At 36.7% G+C, this 16,298-nt stretch overlaps 2 protein-coding genes across 2 annotated transcripts; both read right to left on the bottom strand.

Moving 5' to 3' along the window:
• Nucleotides 1-4,302: 4,302 nt before the first annotated feature.
• prlh2r (prolactin releasing hormone 2 receptor) lies at nucleotides 4,303-6,080 on the bottom strand. The gene is made up of 2 exons (XM_041972607.1): nucleotides 5,220-6,080; nucleotides 4,303-4,626 (listed from the first exon to the last, which is right to left on the bottom strand). Exons 1-2 carry the CDS (start codon nucleotides 6,078-6,080, stop codon nucleotides 4,303-4,305), a joined length of 1,185 nt encoding a protein of 394 aa, XP_041828541.1.
• An 8,640-nt stretch (nucleotides 6,081-14,720) lies between these two features.
• Nucleotides 14,721-16,236, bottom strand: ccdc32 (coiled-coil domain containing 32). The gene is made up of 4 exons (XM_041971474.1): nucleotides 16,093-16,236; nucleotides 15,571-15,835; nucleotides 15,206-15,359; nucleotides 14,721-14,924 (listed from the first exon to the last, which is right to left on the bottom strand). Exons 2-4 carry the CDS (start codon nucleotides 15,815-15,817, stop codon nucleotides 14,735-14,737), a joined length of 591 nt encoding a protein of 196 aa, XP_041827408.1. The 5' UTR covers nucleotides 15,818-15,835; nucleotides 16,093-16,236; the 3' UTR covers nucleotides 14,721-14,734.
• Between the last annotated feature and the right edge of the window lie 62 nt (nucleotides 16,237-16,298).

Here is a 16,298-nt window from a genome sequence, read left to right as displayed (position 1 = left end):
AGTAATCCACAAAGACTAGCCAATGGTGACTACAATGGATGTGACATAAAGTACCTGAGCAAAATGACATCCAGGCAAATTTATTAACACAATTCTTACCCGACAAGAAAAAAAGTGCATCTTTAAATAAGAGTATCTCTCCACTCACTGATAAATGCAGCCATTGACAAACTCATTAACAACTATATTCTTCAGCTGTGAGTGGAAGTAACATTTGGTCAAATTCACAAAGGAAATAGCGGATAGACATCAAAGGATGGAGTTTGTTTTTGGGAGGCAGACATATGCCAAACAATGTTCTAGCTCCAATCTAACAAAGCTGGTACTGCAGTTTTAAAACTCAGAGGGTTTTTGCTTCACACAGAGTTGTTGGTCTATTCAGACACTATAGTAAAAATGGTGGCATAAACATGGCAGCTGTCATATACTGTATGTGGAGTCATGACAAATAAATAAATATAAATAGCTAAGAGAATAAAAACAGTTATTTTATTAGCGTGATAAACTTTTAATTATAGCTTACATTTTTCTGACCTCGGATTTTGTTACACACTGTTTCTGTAACAGATTTTGAACTTGACAGATGAAGAGTAGCCTGTCTGATGTTATAGAGTTAAGAACCACAGATACATTCAACTTTCACAGATCAGCAAGCGTAAGATCTAAAAAAAAAGGCAATAAGCTCACTTTCTTCCCAAAGCCTTTCCAACAAGAGGTTTTCCTCTGAACTGTACAGAGAGGTGATGAGACTATTTCCTTTTCCTCATTTATTTTAACTGGCTCACTACATAAACAGTAAGGAGAAAAGTGTATTTTGACAGAGATTCTGAAGTGTTTATTACAAAACTGAAAGTATTTTACTCTTTTGTTGTTGTAAATATGTCTTTCTGCTTTTTGATCTGTGGTAAATCTTCTCTGGGAAGCAGAGAAATCATGTTTTTGCATATCTGTTGTTCAGGATTTTTAGTCTGTTTTAAGACACTCCTTACAATGCACCCTCCACAGCCAGAGGGATTTCTTCAAGACTCAGAGAAATAGCAGTACAAAAGTAAAGGTCTGTAAATTGTGTGGAGTTCAATATAACCTGAAGGGTTTTTTGTTTGTTTGTTTGTTTGTTTTTTTCAGAGTTGTATGGTGTTTCTTGCATAGAGTAGATGACAGTAATAAAAGTAGAAACCAAAGCCTTGGTCGAGACTTTTAAGAATTTAACTGCTCATGTCAAATAAGTGCTGTTTAGTTTTTATTCTAACAAATGCATTGAGTTCTTTAGTTCTTTAGTCTTTAGTCTTTAGAGGCCCAACATGGACAAGCACCATCATCTCCCCGGAAAATGTTTCACATTAACACACAACTACTACACTTTTGAAATGTCATTGACAATAATGTTAAGCTGTCATGCATTCGCATGATCAATCCACCATCAGATGTTCAGGTAACAGGAATGAAAAGGAGAGTGATTTGTAAAAAAAATAAAAAATAAAAAAAATTAATAAATAAATATATATATATATATATATATATATATGTATATATACATATATATATATATATATATATATATATATATATATATATATATATATATATATACAGCATTAGTTTCATGTTCCCAGGTGACAAAAGTTCTATATCAAAATAATCAACAAGCAATTCCTTTTTTCTTTTGTTGTAAACTTTTTTCCAGACTGCAGTCTGCCTGTAATGGGATTTTCTCATCCCCCACTAAAAACACCATTTTTTTCTTCAGCCCTGCAGCCTTAAAATGTTTCCCCACTTCAACTCACCCAGCTCACATTAATGAGTAATTTACAGGCTTGTACAGAACACGATGACAAGCTGTCGATGAGATCCATTTCATATGAATCAGATGTGTAAGAGTAGGTAAAATCTTACAGAACAGTATCCCCCAGTGAACCCAAGTTGAAGAACTCCTCTTTTATGCTTTGTAAATTTAAAAAGTGCTTCAGAAGATCCATTATGAAAGTTTTAAAATGAAATGCATTATGTAATTTTTGTTTAAAAATTCTTGTTTAAAAAAAAAAAAAAGCTTTTTAGCTTGATACAGAATGAAGAGACATCTCTGCACACAAAACTTCAGTTTTATTAAATGTTCATTTTGCAAATAAAAGTCTTGATAATTTAAATAATGGCTTTAGCCAACAGACATATGCAAAAACTTCACTTATGGTTCTCTGCTCTTGTGTCTCATCTCTGGGAATATACAAAAGTCCTTTTTAATAGAGGATTTATGAAAGACTGGTCTTTCAATACAAATAACGTGATCAAGCAGAAATTCAAATTGTGTGTCATTTTGCAAGTATTGCTCCCTTTTCTGCTTAAATAACATAATCATAACTCATCTAGTACTATCACTAAAAGGAATGTAACATGTTACACATGAAAAGTGTCCTTAGGCTTTTAGATTTCTTCTTTGAAGCAACACAGAAGCACCTGTTTAGTTTTTCCTTAAAAAGAAGAAGAAGAAACATAGTTACTGGTTAATGAAGCATCTCATTACAATTTGGAGTACTCATAATGCATCTGGACCACAGCTGTTGGATTAATTCTTTATTTTTCTCCCCTAAAAAATAATTGTGGAGAAACTTGGAAACATGAAACTTCATGAGCTAATCCCAAAGCAGTTTCAAATTTAAAATTGACTCATTTTAATTCCTGAATCTACCTGCATCCATCTTGTACATGCGATGCCTTTAACTCAATTTGTGAGAAATCTTGCTTTCTCAGTGGTGCAAATGTCCAGGTTTTGTTTTCCACTAACAATAAAATGCATGTGGGATGTGTACTTGCAAGATGCCTGAACCTGATGCTCACAGCTTAATTTGTGAAACAATTGTCCTGTAATGAAACGCTTTATGTGTGATTTTTGGGCCTTTCTTGAAATGTTTCATTAAATATGGCAGGGTAATGTTCATATTTAATTTGGTGGATTTATATTAAGTGCCAACATAACTATGTTAATTAAAGTGAATTGTCCTTCCTGGGTATATAATTCCACGTGGGCTTGTTAAATATGTTCCAAGACTGAGGAGTTGTTTCTTTAAATACAGCCCGATAGCTACAGATATTTAGAGTCTATCTTAAAAGAAAAATGTGTGTAAAAATATCATTGTCACACTCACTCTACAACTAGTATAGCTTGACAGCTTTCAAATGACCTGGGTCATTGTAGCTTCACAAATGAGACCAGAGAAGCAGAGAAACTCTCCAGTCTTTCTCTCAACAGACACTTTGTTCTCCTGTTTGTTTTCCAGTAGAAAGACAAAAAAAATAAATAAAATAAAAATAATAAGATGAAATGCTTCAAGTTCATGGCACTAAAGTTCATGATCTGTCAGTACAGCCTGTAACTCAGTGGTACATATAAGGCTCACTAAATAAAGTCTGACAGCATCAGAAAACAAAAGTGCCTTGTGGTAATTTAATATAAAACATTTCTGCATACAAATTAATCTAAATAATACATATGCTCAATGGCTGTCAGCAGAGTTTCAACATTTAACTGGTTTCCATTAGTGTTTTACTCCGAATTATTTGCTTTTACTTAACTCACCACTCATTGGTTTAATATAAACATAACACATTTTGCAAACATGCTGTGTTTGACAAAGCTGGAAATGTGACAAACATTCATCGATTCAAGGCCAAGAAAGATTTATTTTTAAGTCTTTATGACAGATATGTGTTGTGGTCCAATCTTATAAATTTCCAATAATGAATATGATTAATTCAAAACATTGTAAGGTAAACAAAAATGGTAAATAAACATTTAACATAGATTGTCTAATATGCGAGTGCAGACAAACAGGATTATGCACAAATGTTAGACAGAAAACCTATAAAAAAAAGTATATATAATTTTTAAAGACAATAATGAAGTCACAAATAGTCATGGATGCTACAGTCTAAAGAGGATTTTACATCTAACAACAGGATACTTTTATTGTAACTAGACTTTCTATCATACACATTTGTTAGAAGTATTTAATCATCATTTACTTGAAGCAAATGTTTATACACCTGCAATGGTCGTGAGCATGACCGGTTTTACACAGTGTGGTTATTATTTGCCCTGTTGACAATTTTTATGTTTTAATAACTCGGTATGTTTTACATTTTATTCTATTTTCACTGCATTTTTTCTGTCAGGGAAAAGAATAATGAGATTCATATTAAATCTAAATATACACACTGCATCACATCAGATTAAAGAGATTTTTATGCAGCTGAACTGAATAAACAGCAGGCAGTGAAACCGTTGTGCCACATCAACTGAAAAATTATTCAAGTAAATTTTTCTTGAGGAACAATATCGTTCATAACAACAGGTAAATCTGCTTCAATGGTGGAGGTGTGAATACGTGGCGTTCTGTGGGATGCTGTTAGGATGCTTGAACCTTGACTTCTGTCCCTCCCTTTTCCTCTCCTCCAAGAAAGGAAGTGCAGACACAAGTATGACAGGAATTTATCATGTAATGAGGCGTAAATAAAGGGGTTGTAGCAAGTCGAACCCATTGCAAGAAGGTGAGCGGATACCTGGACAACATTTATATAATTCTTCCCCAAGATGGAGAAGTCTGTGTCCAGGTCATGGATTAGGTTCACCACCTGCAAAGTAAATAAAAGTATTTCAAGCCCTGATTCACATTAGAACTAGAAATATTTTGGATCTTGCTCCATATATATGTTTTAAAGTTATTTTATTTGTTTGTTTTCTATTTCTTTATCTTTTTAGAGAAGAAGATAGAAATCTGTTTAATGTATTTCTTGTTTTAAAATTAGCTTACCGTGTTTTTAATCTTCATGCTAAGCTAATTTTCTACAGTCCTTTGGGATGCAAGGTTTTTGCATCCCTTTTTTTAAAAAAAAAACGTTAAAAAAAAAAAAAAAATTGAAGCATAGCGCTGGCGTCCAATTAAAGATTAACTTACTTTTTATTTAATTTAAGTATAACATTTCTGTTATTTTCTCATTATTTTCTACTAAATCTGTGATTTTAATTATTTCCAAAAACTTCCATTTTGTGTTCTTGTAGAGTTCAAACAGCATCCTATTTAATTTTTATGGAAATGTGTTGCAACAACAGATGTGAAAGTGCCTTCAGTCTCAAGAGAAGCCTTAGTAAGAAGGAGTGTGGTATCAAAAATATATATAAATTAATTAATCAATCAGTCAATAAAACAATGGGTATTTAGTTTCACCTGTAAAGGGAGCCAGGAGAAGGCAAAACAGAGAACAGACACAAGCAGCAGGCAGAAGGTCTTCTTCCTCCGTTTACTCCAGGCAGCTCGTGCAGATTTCAGCTGCTGGCATGCAGTCAGACCTGACGTGGTCCTCCGCTTCAGGTGATAGGAAATTGCGCAGTAGGAGATGGACACGGCAACCAAAGGGACAAAGTAGGAGAAGAAGAGGATGAAGCAGGAGTAAATAAGGCGACCTTGCTCTTGGCCATCCCAGAACTCCTCGCAAACAGCCATTTCCAAGCCTGCTGTATGAAGGTCCAGGTAGACAGTATGCAGTGCTGTAGGTGTGGACAAGGCCAGGGATGACAACCAAATCAGGACTACCAAACCCCAGCAGAACTGACAGCCTGCTCTCTTTCGGATGGGATAAGCCACAACTACATAGCGATCCACTGCAATAGCCATGAGGGATAAGACTGATGCGTAGACAGCTGCAGACTGCATGACAGTCACAAAATGACACATGTGGTATCCAAACACCCATCCACGCCTGTCAAAAGCATAGGATGCTGTCAAAGGGACGCAGAAAATGCACATTACCAGGTCAACGAGCGCAAGGTTACTGATGAGAAAATTTGTAGTGTTGTGTCTTTTTTTGTTGTGCCAAATGAGAAAGAGGAGAAGGAGATTCCCAGAGCACGCAATCAAGACCACAGCAGAGTAGAGGGGGATGAAGAGGAGCTTTAGACTGAACAGTAGGTCAAAGCCAGAGAAGGAAGGGACTGAAAGCAAGGTGGGTGGTAGGATGAGGTGAGAAGAATTGCAGCAGGAAGAGGAAAAAATGGATGAAGTGTTAGAGGCTGAGTCAGAGAAGTCCATCCTGGTATGATTCAATGACTCCCAATCCATAGCTGTAGAAATAAGAATGGAAAAAAAAAGGTTCATTATACTGTCAGGCCTAATTAGCTGAATATTCCTTATATAACATTTACTCATGTTACATTATGAACTATGACAAACTGACTGTATGATAACATATGAACAGTAATGGTGTGAGTCACGCATGAAGTGAATAATTAGTGACCACTTCAGAACTCTCAGACATTTTCATTTTAACAGCTGCTGCAAAGCTTTTTTGTTCCCTTCAGCAACACTAACACAATTGCTTACTTCTCACCTTTTATTTTCCTTGCTTCTCTAAATCTTACATATCTCTCTTCTTAGTTTTTTTTTAGATTTAATAACCAGCCATAACTCATGCATACAACCCATTGTGATCTTTGTTCTTTGTCCGTTAAATCTGATTAATGATCAAATACTGTCATACTGAGTACATCTTAAACATGATATCTACATCTATACCAAATACACTGATCCAGAAAGAGCTGAGCAATGAAGAATACTCATCTGCTGCTGCTGCTGCACGAAAAGGACGCGAATGAGAATTTTTGTTTTTGCATTTTGTGGCTGCAGAATAAGGCTGTGATTTGGTTTCCACAAAAGCTACTTGATCAGCTTTTCTTTCATCTGTATAATTCATTTCACTAAATTTGATGAAGATAAATTGAGCAATTTTGACAGTAAAACTGATTATAGTTCATCTTTCTTTTTCTCTGTGTTGAGAGTAATTAAAAACAATGAGGATCATCTATCAAACACAAATGCAAAGAAAATATGTGTCAAATAGCTGAATATAGCGGCTAGCTCTATAGGTTAATCATATTATAGAGCATGAATAAGTGTTAATTTATGACCTATTTAAACTGAACAAGACCTTGTGACCATATTTGTCAGGTTGTGTTGTATTCCTGTTAGAAAACTATCAGAATGTCCTCAGGAAATGGAATCCAGTAGTCCTGCCATGTTCAATGCGCTCATTGCCTTGACTACCTGACCTGATCAGTGATGTCAGACCACGCAACCATAATATAAATGTACAATAATTATATAACTGATAACCTGCTTGATATTAAACTTGTCATGGACCAACTACTTATTCTGTTAATAAAGAATACAAATTCTTAATTGTCATTGAATGAAGTTCATATTAAAGGGAAAAGTACCTCTTGGAGATGTTAGATGTCAATCAGGTGTCAAATAGATGGCTCGGCACCACACTCTTTCTTTGCTGAGAGTCCAGCTGTTGTGCAGCTTCACCTCTCCACTGCAGCTCGCTCTGCTTGAGATAAAAGAGGTGTGCTGGTTTGCTCTGTCTCTCTCTGTCAAACAAACCACACAGCACACATTTGTGAGAGTGCGACACCTCCCATAGAGAGAGGAAAAAAGAGGATATCATATAAAAACCTCTCATTGGAACATTCTACATTTCTGCTCATGAATGTGTAGATTCAAAACAACCAAAGAGAATTCTAATACATGAGTGACTTTGGTGAAATTACAATGATTCCACCATGTTTTTTTTTTTCCCCCTCAGGTATTGTCACAATTTATCTTGAAAAAGATTAAACTGAGTGGAAGATCTGACTTTAACTACAACATGAAGTTTTGCAAAGCTTTTGTGCTTACCTACCCTAAATTATGGTTAAATGATGTCACATTTCCAGCTGTGTGGTTCTACACAAAGCTGCACTTTACAGATAAACACTCTGAGATACCAACATTAGGGAAATGGTTGTCAAATTGAACTATTAAGAGACAGACCACGATCTTTCTCTGGCAGCACTTGTTAAATATTCATAACACCGGAACTAATTTGAAATTTGTGAATCTTGTTGTCAGAGTCACATAAAACCAGCATGATGTGAAAGATTAAATAAGTGTCAAGAGGTGACAGAGGGCAGATTTCATTAATGCTGGACTACTCTTAAGTGCAGCAGAGTGCTGATTGTGATGATACTGAACAATCAATTTCAGGCTGAAGCAATGAAGTGTAGCAGTTTTTAAATGCCGGCTTGTATAAACTCAGGCTGTAACAACACATTGATTCAGTAAAGAAAGATCTGACGGCACTGATCCAATTTGAACATGTTTCAAGCATCAATACAGCAATAATTTGGAAGACCCTTAGAAAATGTAATTGGTCTTAATTAGCTTTATTCTAACAACTAAAATTTCTTCTTCTAATGTGTTGAAGAAAATGCAGACATCCAAAGGTGTGACTATGATAAAGTCCGACTGTACGACCATGGAAATTATAAGTTCTGAAAATATTTTGTTTCAGACTCTAAATAGGAATAAGGTTTAAACTATATCTTGATTTAAATAGAAATGAATTCTTCCAGTTTTTTTAGGTTGAATGAAAATCTTAAAACTCAGTAAACACAAAGTAGCACAGTCTGTTTTTGATTAATTGATTCATTGTCATTAAAATGGAGTTCGAGAATAAAATTATATTTAGACATTTTAGTTGCTTTTTGTGATTTGACATGAATGGAAGTGATTGGATTAACTCATGATCTTACATTGATGATACATTATGAGTCAAATTTAACTAAATTTCTAATCAAACCTGTGATTTTCACCACTGATATTAACTAAGAGTAATGAGATTTAAATTCTTTATGACTTATAGTGGCAGTAATCTTTTTTTTTATCACTTAACATCTTTTCTGAGCTTCAGGGATGTTTTTTCATGAAACCTGGTCTGTTTGAATACATATGCTGAAGTACTATAGCGAGACATTTTGATAGCTTTGAGAGAAGAAGAATGGATATAGAATTGTATCACTCTGCGAATGTATCACCTCTCCAATAAATAAATGGTTAGAAATGATTGGTAACACAGGACACCAAACTATTTGTCTTTTTTTTTTACATCTGTGATGTGATTTTCTTTTTTTTTTTTTTTTTTTTTTTACTAGTCGTAAATCACATGAAGACGTTTGCATCCCACAAAGCCCTCAACCTTTCCACCCCATTCTCTTGGGTGCTTTTCTATTGGATTCTGTGCACTTGTGAAGACAGGACTTTTGTCATCAGGAGCTGTTTTAAGTGGAATTATTAGACTGTTGCGCTTTGAACTTTCACCAAGATGGTCGGGTGGGCTATTTTGTCTTCTGTCTGATGACTTCCTCATACAGAATGTGACATTTTATTGCTGCAACAGCCACAAAGTAATAAAAATGTGTGGGATACCAGCTCAAGGTGTTATGGTGGATGCCATTGTACAGAATAAGGTGGTCTGGAAAACTCTCATCCTAATAAGTAGCATATGAGAGCCACAGCAGTCCAGATATTTCACCTTCCTTTTTATTGTGCAACCAGTGTGTTTCACACACAAAGCAGACCACCTCTTGTGTGGCAGTCCAATCATTTTTGTTTTCACATTCAATTTTACAAGCCCTTAAATTCATGGCCCAACACTCCTGGATTATCTACAAATACATGATTTTGTGTTCCCAGGTATTACCATCGAGGGATCACAGATCTAAGACAGTTCAGCCAACTTTCGAGCGTTATCTAAAGTCAGCAGTGTGACTACAGCTACTGTTCTCAGTCCAAAGTTTTTTCCTCTCAGAAATGTTTTTTTTTAGAGTTTCCTGTTTACCAACTCTTCATTCTGCAGGAACAAGTCAAGCAGGCTGTTTCTGCTGCTGGGATTTCGTTTATTAACAGGGGACCTTGCCGAGAGGAATTTTCTTGAGTTTTTCTGATGAGGTGATGGCATCCGACCTTTTTGCAGATTACGTTGTAGGGTCTGGAGATATGTGGGGTGTAATTTCCTTATGACCTTGGAGAGGCAGCCCATTGAGAGCTGGAGGAAAAGAAAAACAAGACAGCTTTATACAATTTAATTTGTGCAATCACAACAATATTTGGTAATAAAGTAGTTTTACTTTCATTCATCATTTCACCCACTCTCCAGCATTTGTTATGGGAGTTTCCTAGCAAGGGCTGTAACAACAGCAGTCTTGTTTCTAGTTATTTACTAACAAATGAAACATTTTTGAAAACATTTAAAAATATATAAAGATGTTAAAAAGGTTCATGTCATGGGACATAATAGTTGTTTTGTTTTGGTTTTTTTGTTGTTTTTTTTTTGTTTTTTTTGTTTGTTTTTTTTTTGTTTGTTTGTTTGTTTTCTTTTGTTTTTGTATGAACACCTTCCTGTGATGGATGTTATATTTTATGTAAGAAAAAGTGACAATAACATCTGAATTTCTTGCTCCACGGTATTATTTACCACTCTACTACAACCTGTTACTACATGGCACCTGTCTGTTACATTTCCAGTCTCACAAGAAAACACACAGTAAGTCTTTCCTATGAATCCTGCTGATTTAGGGGTCCTCAAAGGATTTCAGTTCATGAATTTCTGCTACAAAAGGCTATGATATAGAAACAAGTGAAGGCTTGGATGCTTTTCCCTGGGTGGATTAACTTTGTTTAGATGTACTATTAGATCCCACAAATTTGTAAGTTGCTTTCAAGACAAACTATTGCAACCATTAACCATCTGCATTACATCACATATTTTCTTTCTAAATTTAAACCATTGATATTGGTTAATAATAACGGAGTAGATTTATATAGCGCTTTTAAAGGCACCCAAAGCGCGTTACACTGTGTATCTATTATTCATCCACTCCTCACTCATACCTGGTGATGGTAAGCTGCGTGTGTAGCCACAGCTGCCCTGGGGCAGGCTGACGGAGACGTGGCTGCCAGTCTGCGCCTACAGCCTCTCCGACCATCACTGAACATTCATCCACATTCATTCACCAGTGATTTCTTGCCCAAGGACACAACGATAGACTGCGGGAGTGGGAATCGAACCGCCAACCTTCCGGTCATTGGACGACCTGCTCTACCGCCTGAGCCACTGCCGGTTATATTCTGTGGATTCTTTGTAGATTCTTGTAGCACTGATAAGTTTATATATAGCTCTCAATCTTGACTTATGGAAAATTTAGTTCAATAGATTTTTTTTATTTGACCACATTTTAAGTTTCAAACTTGTTTTAAAAATATTTTTCATATTTAAAAAAAAAATTAATTCCCTCTCTTATCAAGCTAAACACAGTTCTTATCACAAACAAATTAAAAATAAATAGTTAACCCTGATTAGATAGGTAAAGCCCTGCCTTTTTCAAGTGTCTCCAGAGATGCTCCACAACATCCAGGATGGGTGGAAATGTTTACCCGCACCATGGGAGATATGGTCACATGATTCAAGACATAAATACTTGGGAAGCTCCCTGGGGAAAGATGTCAAGGCCACATGCTTTGTGTTTCATGGAGAACATTCTTCATCCTTTCTTCACTTCTCTCTCAAACCATTTGTCTTCTCTGTCCAGAATGTGCACATTACTGTCCTCAGAGGAGTTTTCTTTATCTTTTAGATATATTGTGGGTGGACTGCTTAGTGTCAACTAGAGAAGTTGACAACCCCATATTGTGCCATTTTGTGAGAATTTGTAGTCTTAGCTCACATTTTTAACACATGACATGAATTCCATTTCGATATTGTGCTCTCAATTTGACCATCCAGGCTGCCAATTTTTTTTTTTTTTTTTTTTTTTTCTGCACACAGGTTTGTAACGTGTGCCCTCAGACAAAAAAAAGCCTTTATAAAGATTTATAAAAGATCCATTATCTCGTAAATCTATGTGAGAGCAACTGTTAGCCCACAGCCATCACTTTGATTTGAAATGCCTCTGCTCTCTTTGACTCTATTTACAACGAATGGACATTCATTGAAGTATATTATACTTTTTGAGTTCTTTGATTGTCTAAATAACAATATGAACTTGTTCAGAGATTCTGTTTTATTTATTATAGTGAGATGCAGTAGCAGAAATGGGACACTGTTATATCAAAACAATCTCTTTATTTATTTTTATTCTTTGTCATTTTTAATCAGTCTTTGTAGATTATTTATCTGATACCAACCTTTCATGCTCATTATATGTAATCTTCTTTGTTAATAATATGAAATTAAATTTTTCTGAGAATGGATGGAATTGCCCAGTGGAAGACAAAGATTAATGGATCTATTAATCATTTCAGAGTGTCATGATCATTATTGCTTTTTAGATTTTGATTGTCGAGGATGTGCGACATCATGGTAGAGTTAACCAAAACAAAAAGTGTCTGTTGACTATTGTGACAAATGACTCCAAGCCACTGACAAAAATATGTGATAAAATAAGTGTAAAAAATTTCTGTTAATAAAAAGAGTGTTTGTGAAGTGCTGTATTGTATGAAACATGGAAATTGGAATAACAAATGGGACTTATGTGTCTTCTAAGTGGAGAGTTTCCGAGGCTGTGGGCATTGCAGAGTAAGCTGTTGAGCCCAAGGTCACATCGACTGAGCTGTGGAAAGCTGAACATAAATTTCTTGATCCAGGTGGTCTACGATGTGCTGCCTAGCCCATCTAACCTCTTTACCTGGGGGAAGGCAGAGACATCAGCTTGCCCCCCCTGCCAGAAGAGAGGAACCCTGGAGCACATCCTCAACTGCTGTCTAAGAGCCCTGGATAAAGGGCGCTACCGCTGGAGACAACCATTCCTGAAGGCCATAGCGGATGCTATCTGCAGTGGGATCAGCCACAGCAAGAGCCTTTGCCCAGTTAGGAACACTATCACTTTTGTCAGAGCTAGGGAGAAGCCTGCTGCGGCTGCTTGAAATACCTCCTTCGGCGTGTTGGTGACGGCGCGTGATTGGGATTTGAAAGTTGACCTGGGGAAACAGCTGGCGTTCCCAGAAGCGGTCGCCAAGACAACATCAAGGCCAGACATTGTTCTCACCTCAGTAGCATCCAAGCAAGTAATTCTCTTGCATCTGACTGTCCCATGGAAGGACTGGATGGATAAGGCCCATGAGAGAAAGAGGGCACTCTGAGCTGGTGGACGAGTGTCGGAGCAATGGTTGGCGGGAAAGATGCTAACCCATTGAAATGGGATGCCGAGGATTTGTGGGCCAATCCCTCTGCAGGGCCTACAAGATGCTTGGCATTACAGGAGCCAGTCAGTGGAGGGCTGTCAAGTTGGCCACCAATGCAGCAGAGGTGGCGTCAAGGTGGTTGTAGGGTAGCACTACCTGGACACAAGCTGGGACCTGATCAACGCTGCCTGGGTCGCCTGGGGGAAGGGGTCTGAATGTTGTAAGACCTGAAACCCCCTGTGATCCCAAGTTACATTGCTGATGATGTGTCCAGGGGCACCATAAGGTGTACCTAAGAACTCAATGTTGAAGGACACTTATGTGTGCACACCCCCCTAGTTTTTAAATGAATATATTGGACTTTTTGCAAGCACAGAATCTGTACGTTAGTTTCAAATCAGCTAATCTAAGATAAACCGTGTGCATTTGATGTAAAAATGGAGCAAAGTTCACTGGTTTGGTAAATGAAATTCAAGTAATTTATCCTTCACAAAGTTTTTTTCATTGAAAGTAACATCGATTCAGTTTCACAGCTGTAAAAAACTGAGTTCAACCAGATGCTTTAAGTACTCACATCTTCAAGTACAGCTTAATCAAATAGCACATACTCACTTTGAACTTATAAGCACTTCACATGAGATTTTTCATTTATTTTTCCAAAGAAAATTTGTTGCTAATCATCCAAATCCATGAGTATTTTGGTCCAAGATCTGTCATGCAACTTAGCCACAGGCTGATTGCTCTTCATGTGGCTGCTAAAGACTTTGGCTTCCAAAAAAGTGGTTAAATTAAGTTTGGTTCTTTGCTGCCATCTAAAGATACCAGCCAGAAAGACAAACCACAGACAAGAAATCTGCTCTGTTTGTGAAGACCTTGAATGACTTGATGCAAATAAAACTTACTTAAAAAAATACAACTGAGCCTCTAAACTTCATTTTAAATTATTCTACAACAGTCCTGCAGACATTGACTCGTAAAGGCTGTCCAAATCAAAATTAGGTCTTACTAATGTATATGCTGAACACTGCACAGATGTTTTGATATTAATTCCACCAAGCTAAGCTATTAGTGCTTTTGTTTTCAGTCAGCAAGCAGGCAAATTATCAGAATCAATACTAGTTATTTTTATTGCAACATGGCTAAGACTTAAAAATGATTAAAAAAAAGTTCTGATAAAAATGAAAATCTTACATAGTGTTACACTTTTTTTTCTAGAATATACATTACTGAGATCATACACCAACATAAGATGTCATCTTTTTGAAAAACAGAAAAACTCTTGTCTCTACAAGGTATTGCTTAAATTCTTTATCTCATTTGGAACATAACTGCATTTGATCCCTTATCAATATATACATGTTCATTTAAAGTTGAGAGCCAATACAATGCAAACAAATATCATTTTAAATAACATAAAATATTTTCAAACATAAGTGTGGCGAGGTTGAGAGGATTAATGACAGACAAAAATACACTGAATGTATGAGTACTGAACACTTCATTAATTGGGATAGAAAGGATGAAGACAGGGCATCGCTGCCTCTGACAGCTGAGAAGAAGAGCTTAACCAAAACACTGTTCTGACATAACACAGCTCCAAATGACCTTAGGTGAAAGTCACAAGTCACGTATAGTCATTGAATACAAGATAAATCAGCTCTATCAGCATTCTGATTTTAACACACTCATTTCTCTGGGCTGTGAGAGCTGTCTTCTTCAGAGCTGTGCGTCTCTCCTTCTGTGTCTTCTCCATTTTGTGTTTGATTTGATCCCTCTGTTTCCTTTGCCTGAGATGGTCTCAAAAGATATTCCAGTTCCTCTGCACTGATGGCCACCTTCTCTGGGATCAGCCACCTCTTGAAGTGCTCAAGAGCACTGGGAAAAGAAGATACACAGAAGGTTAAGAGTGTTACGATGGCAGAAGGCCCATTTAATGCTACTCGCTGAGATACCAATCTGATTCTTGAGCAATATATTTCAATGTGTTTGTTTAAATAGGCTTTATAGTTTAGTGTATTTACAGGAAGCTGCAGGTAATTGCACTGTTCTTGAAATACTTGGATAATAAAATAAAATTCACAGAAATCACAGAAAGTTTGATGTTTCTTTAAACAAAAATTCTTCCATGAGGATGATGTTTTACATCCATGTCCTACCTCTCATCCATCTCACCACCTTGGAAGAGCTCTGAGGTCTGGGCATCATGCAGGAATCTATCCCAGCATTCTTTCTTAGCTTGAGACAAGGAGCGGAGCATGTCCCTGGAGGTCACATCACTGGACTGGCCTTTTATCTTCTTCAGGCGATTCTCTAAATTAAAATGTAGACAAAATATATGCATTTTAGATCATGCATTGAAGTTACAACTGCATCTTTTGAGTGATGGCAAAAGGAAGAATTTCTAAATGGTACTTATTGACCACAGGTCCAAGGGCCAGTTGACCCCACTGTTATCTAGGCAGGACTGCAGTCATTAGACTTCAGTCTCTGAAGGATAGAAAAGTTGAAAGCTGAGAAATACCTAAACTAGCTATATAAATGTCCGAGTCCTCCATGGGCTCCCATTTGGCTCTGGACGTTATGGTAGTGGTCCCATTTGCTTGTCCATTAAGTTGCACTCCGCCATGGGTTGCTGGATGGAAAGAGTCTGTGAACTCCGTGCTGTTCTCCGGAACTGCCTCAGTTTGCACCTCCGGCAGACAGGAACAGATTTCGGACCACAGCTCACCGCTGGACCGAACCTCCTGACTCTCGAAGTCGTCAATCATTGTGGTGCAGCCACTGAGCTAAACAGGTGACAAAGATAATTTTAAAAATAAATAAATAAATGAACGCTAGACTATTTTAGACCACGACCTAGCTCTTCTGACATTAAAACAGACATTTTCGAAAGACATTTAGATTTCCACGTATAAAATCAAATCTTTATCTGAACGTGATTTACCAGTGCAGCTAAAATGGACTATCCTTTTCTTTACGGATTATTGTGTATTTACAATGCCTAATAAACAATTTATCGCCATAATATTAACAAGCGTCGTACCTGTGTGGTAACTTCGACACGTGGGCAGTTACTTCTTCTGTTTATTAGTTGATATTAAGTTAAAAATTAAAGTTTAGCTTCACCAGCTAGCTGTTTGCTGATGCACAACCTTTAGCAAAAGCCAACCTGCTTTCCTCTGGAAGTTAATGTGATTGGGTAATGTACCCGCCTATCAGAATTTTATGAGCTATGATTGGATAATGACA

This window comes from Melanotaenia boesemani, chromosome 20, assembly GCF_017639745.1.
Source record: "Melanotaenia boesemani isolate fMelBoe1 chromosome 20, fMelBoe1.pri, whole genome shotgun sequence".
Lineage (NCBI taxonomy): Eukaryota > Metazoa > Chordata > Actinopteri > Atheriniformes > Melanotaeniidae > Melanotaenia > Melanotaenia boesemani.
This window is presented reverse-complemented; position numbering and strand designations above follow the sequence as displayed.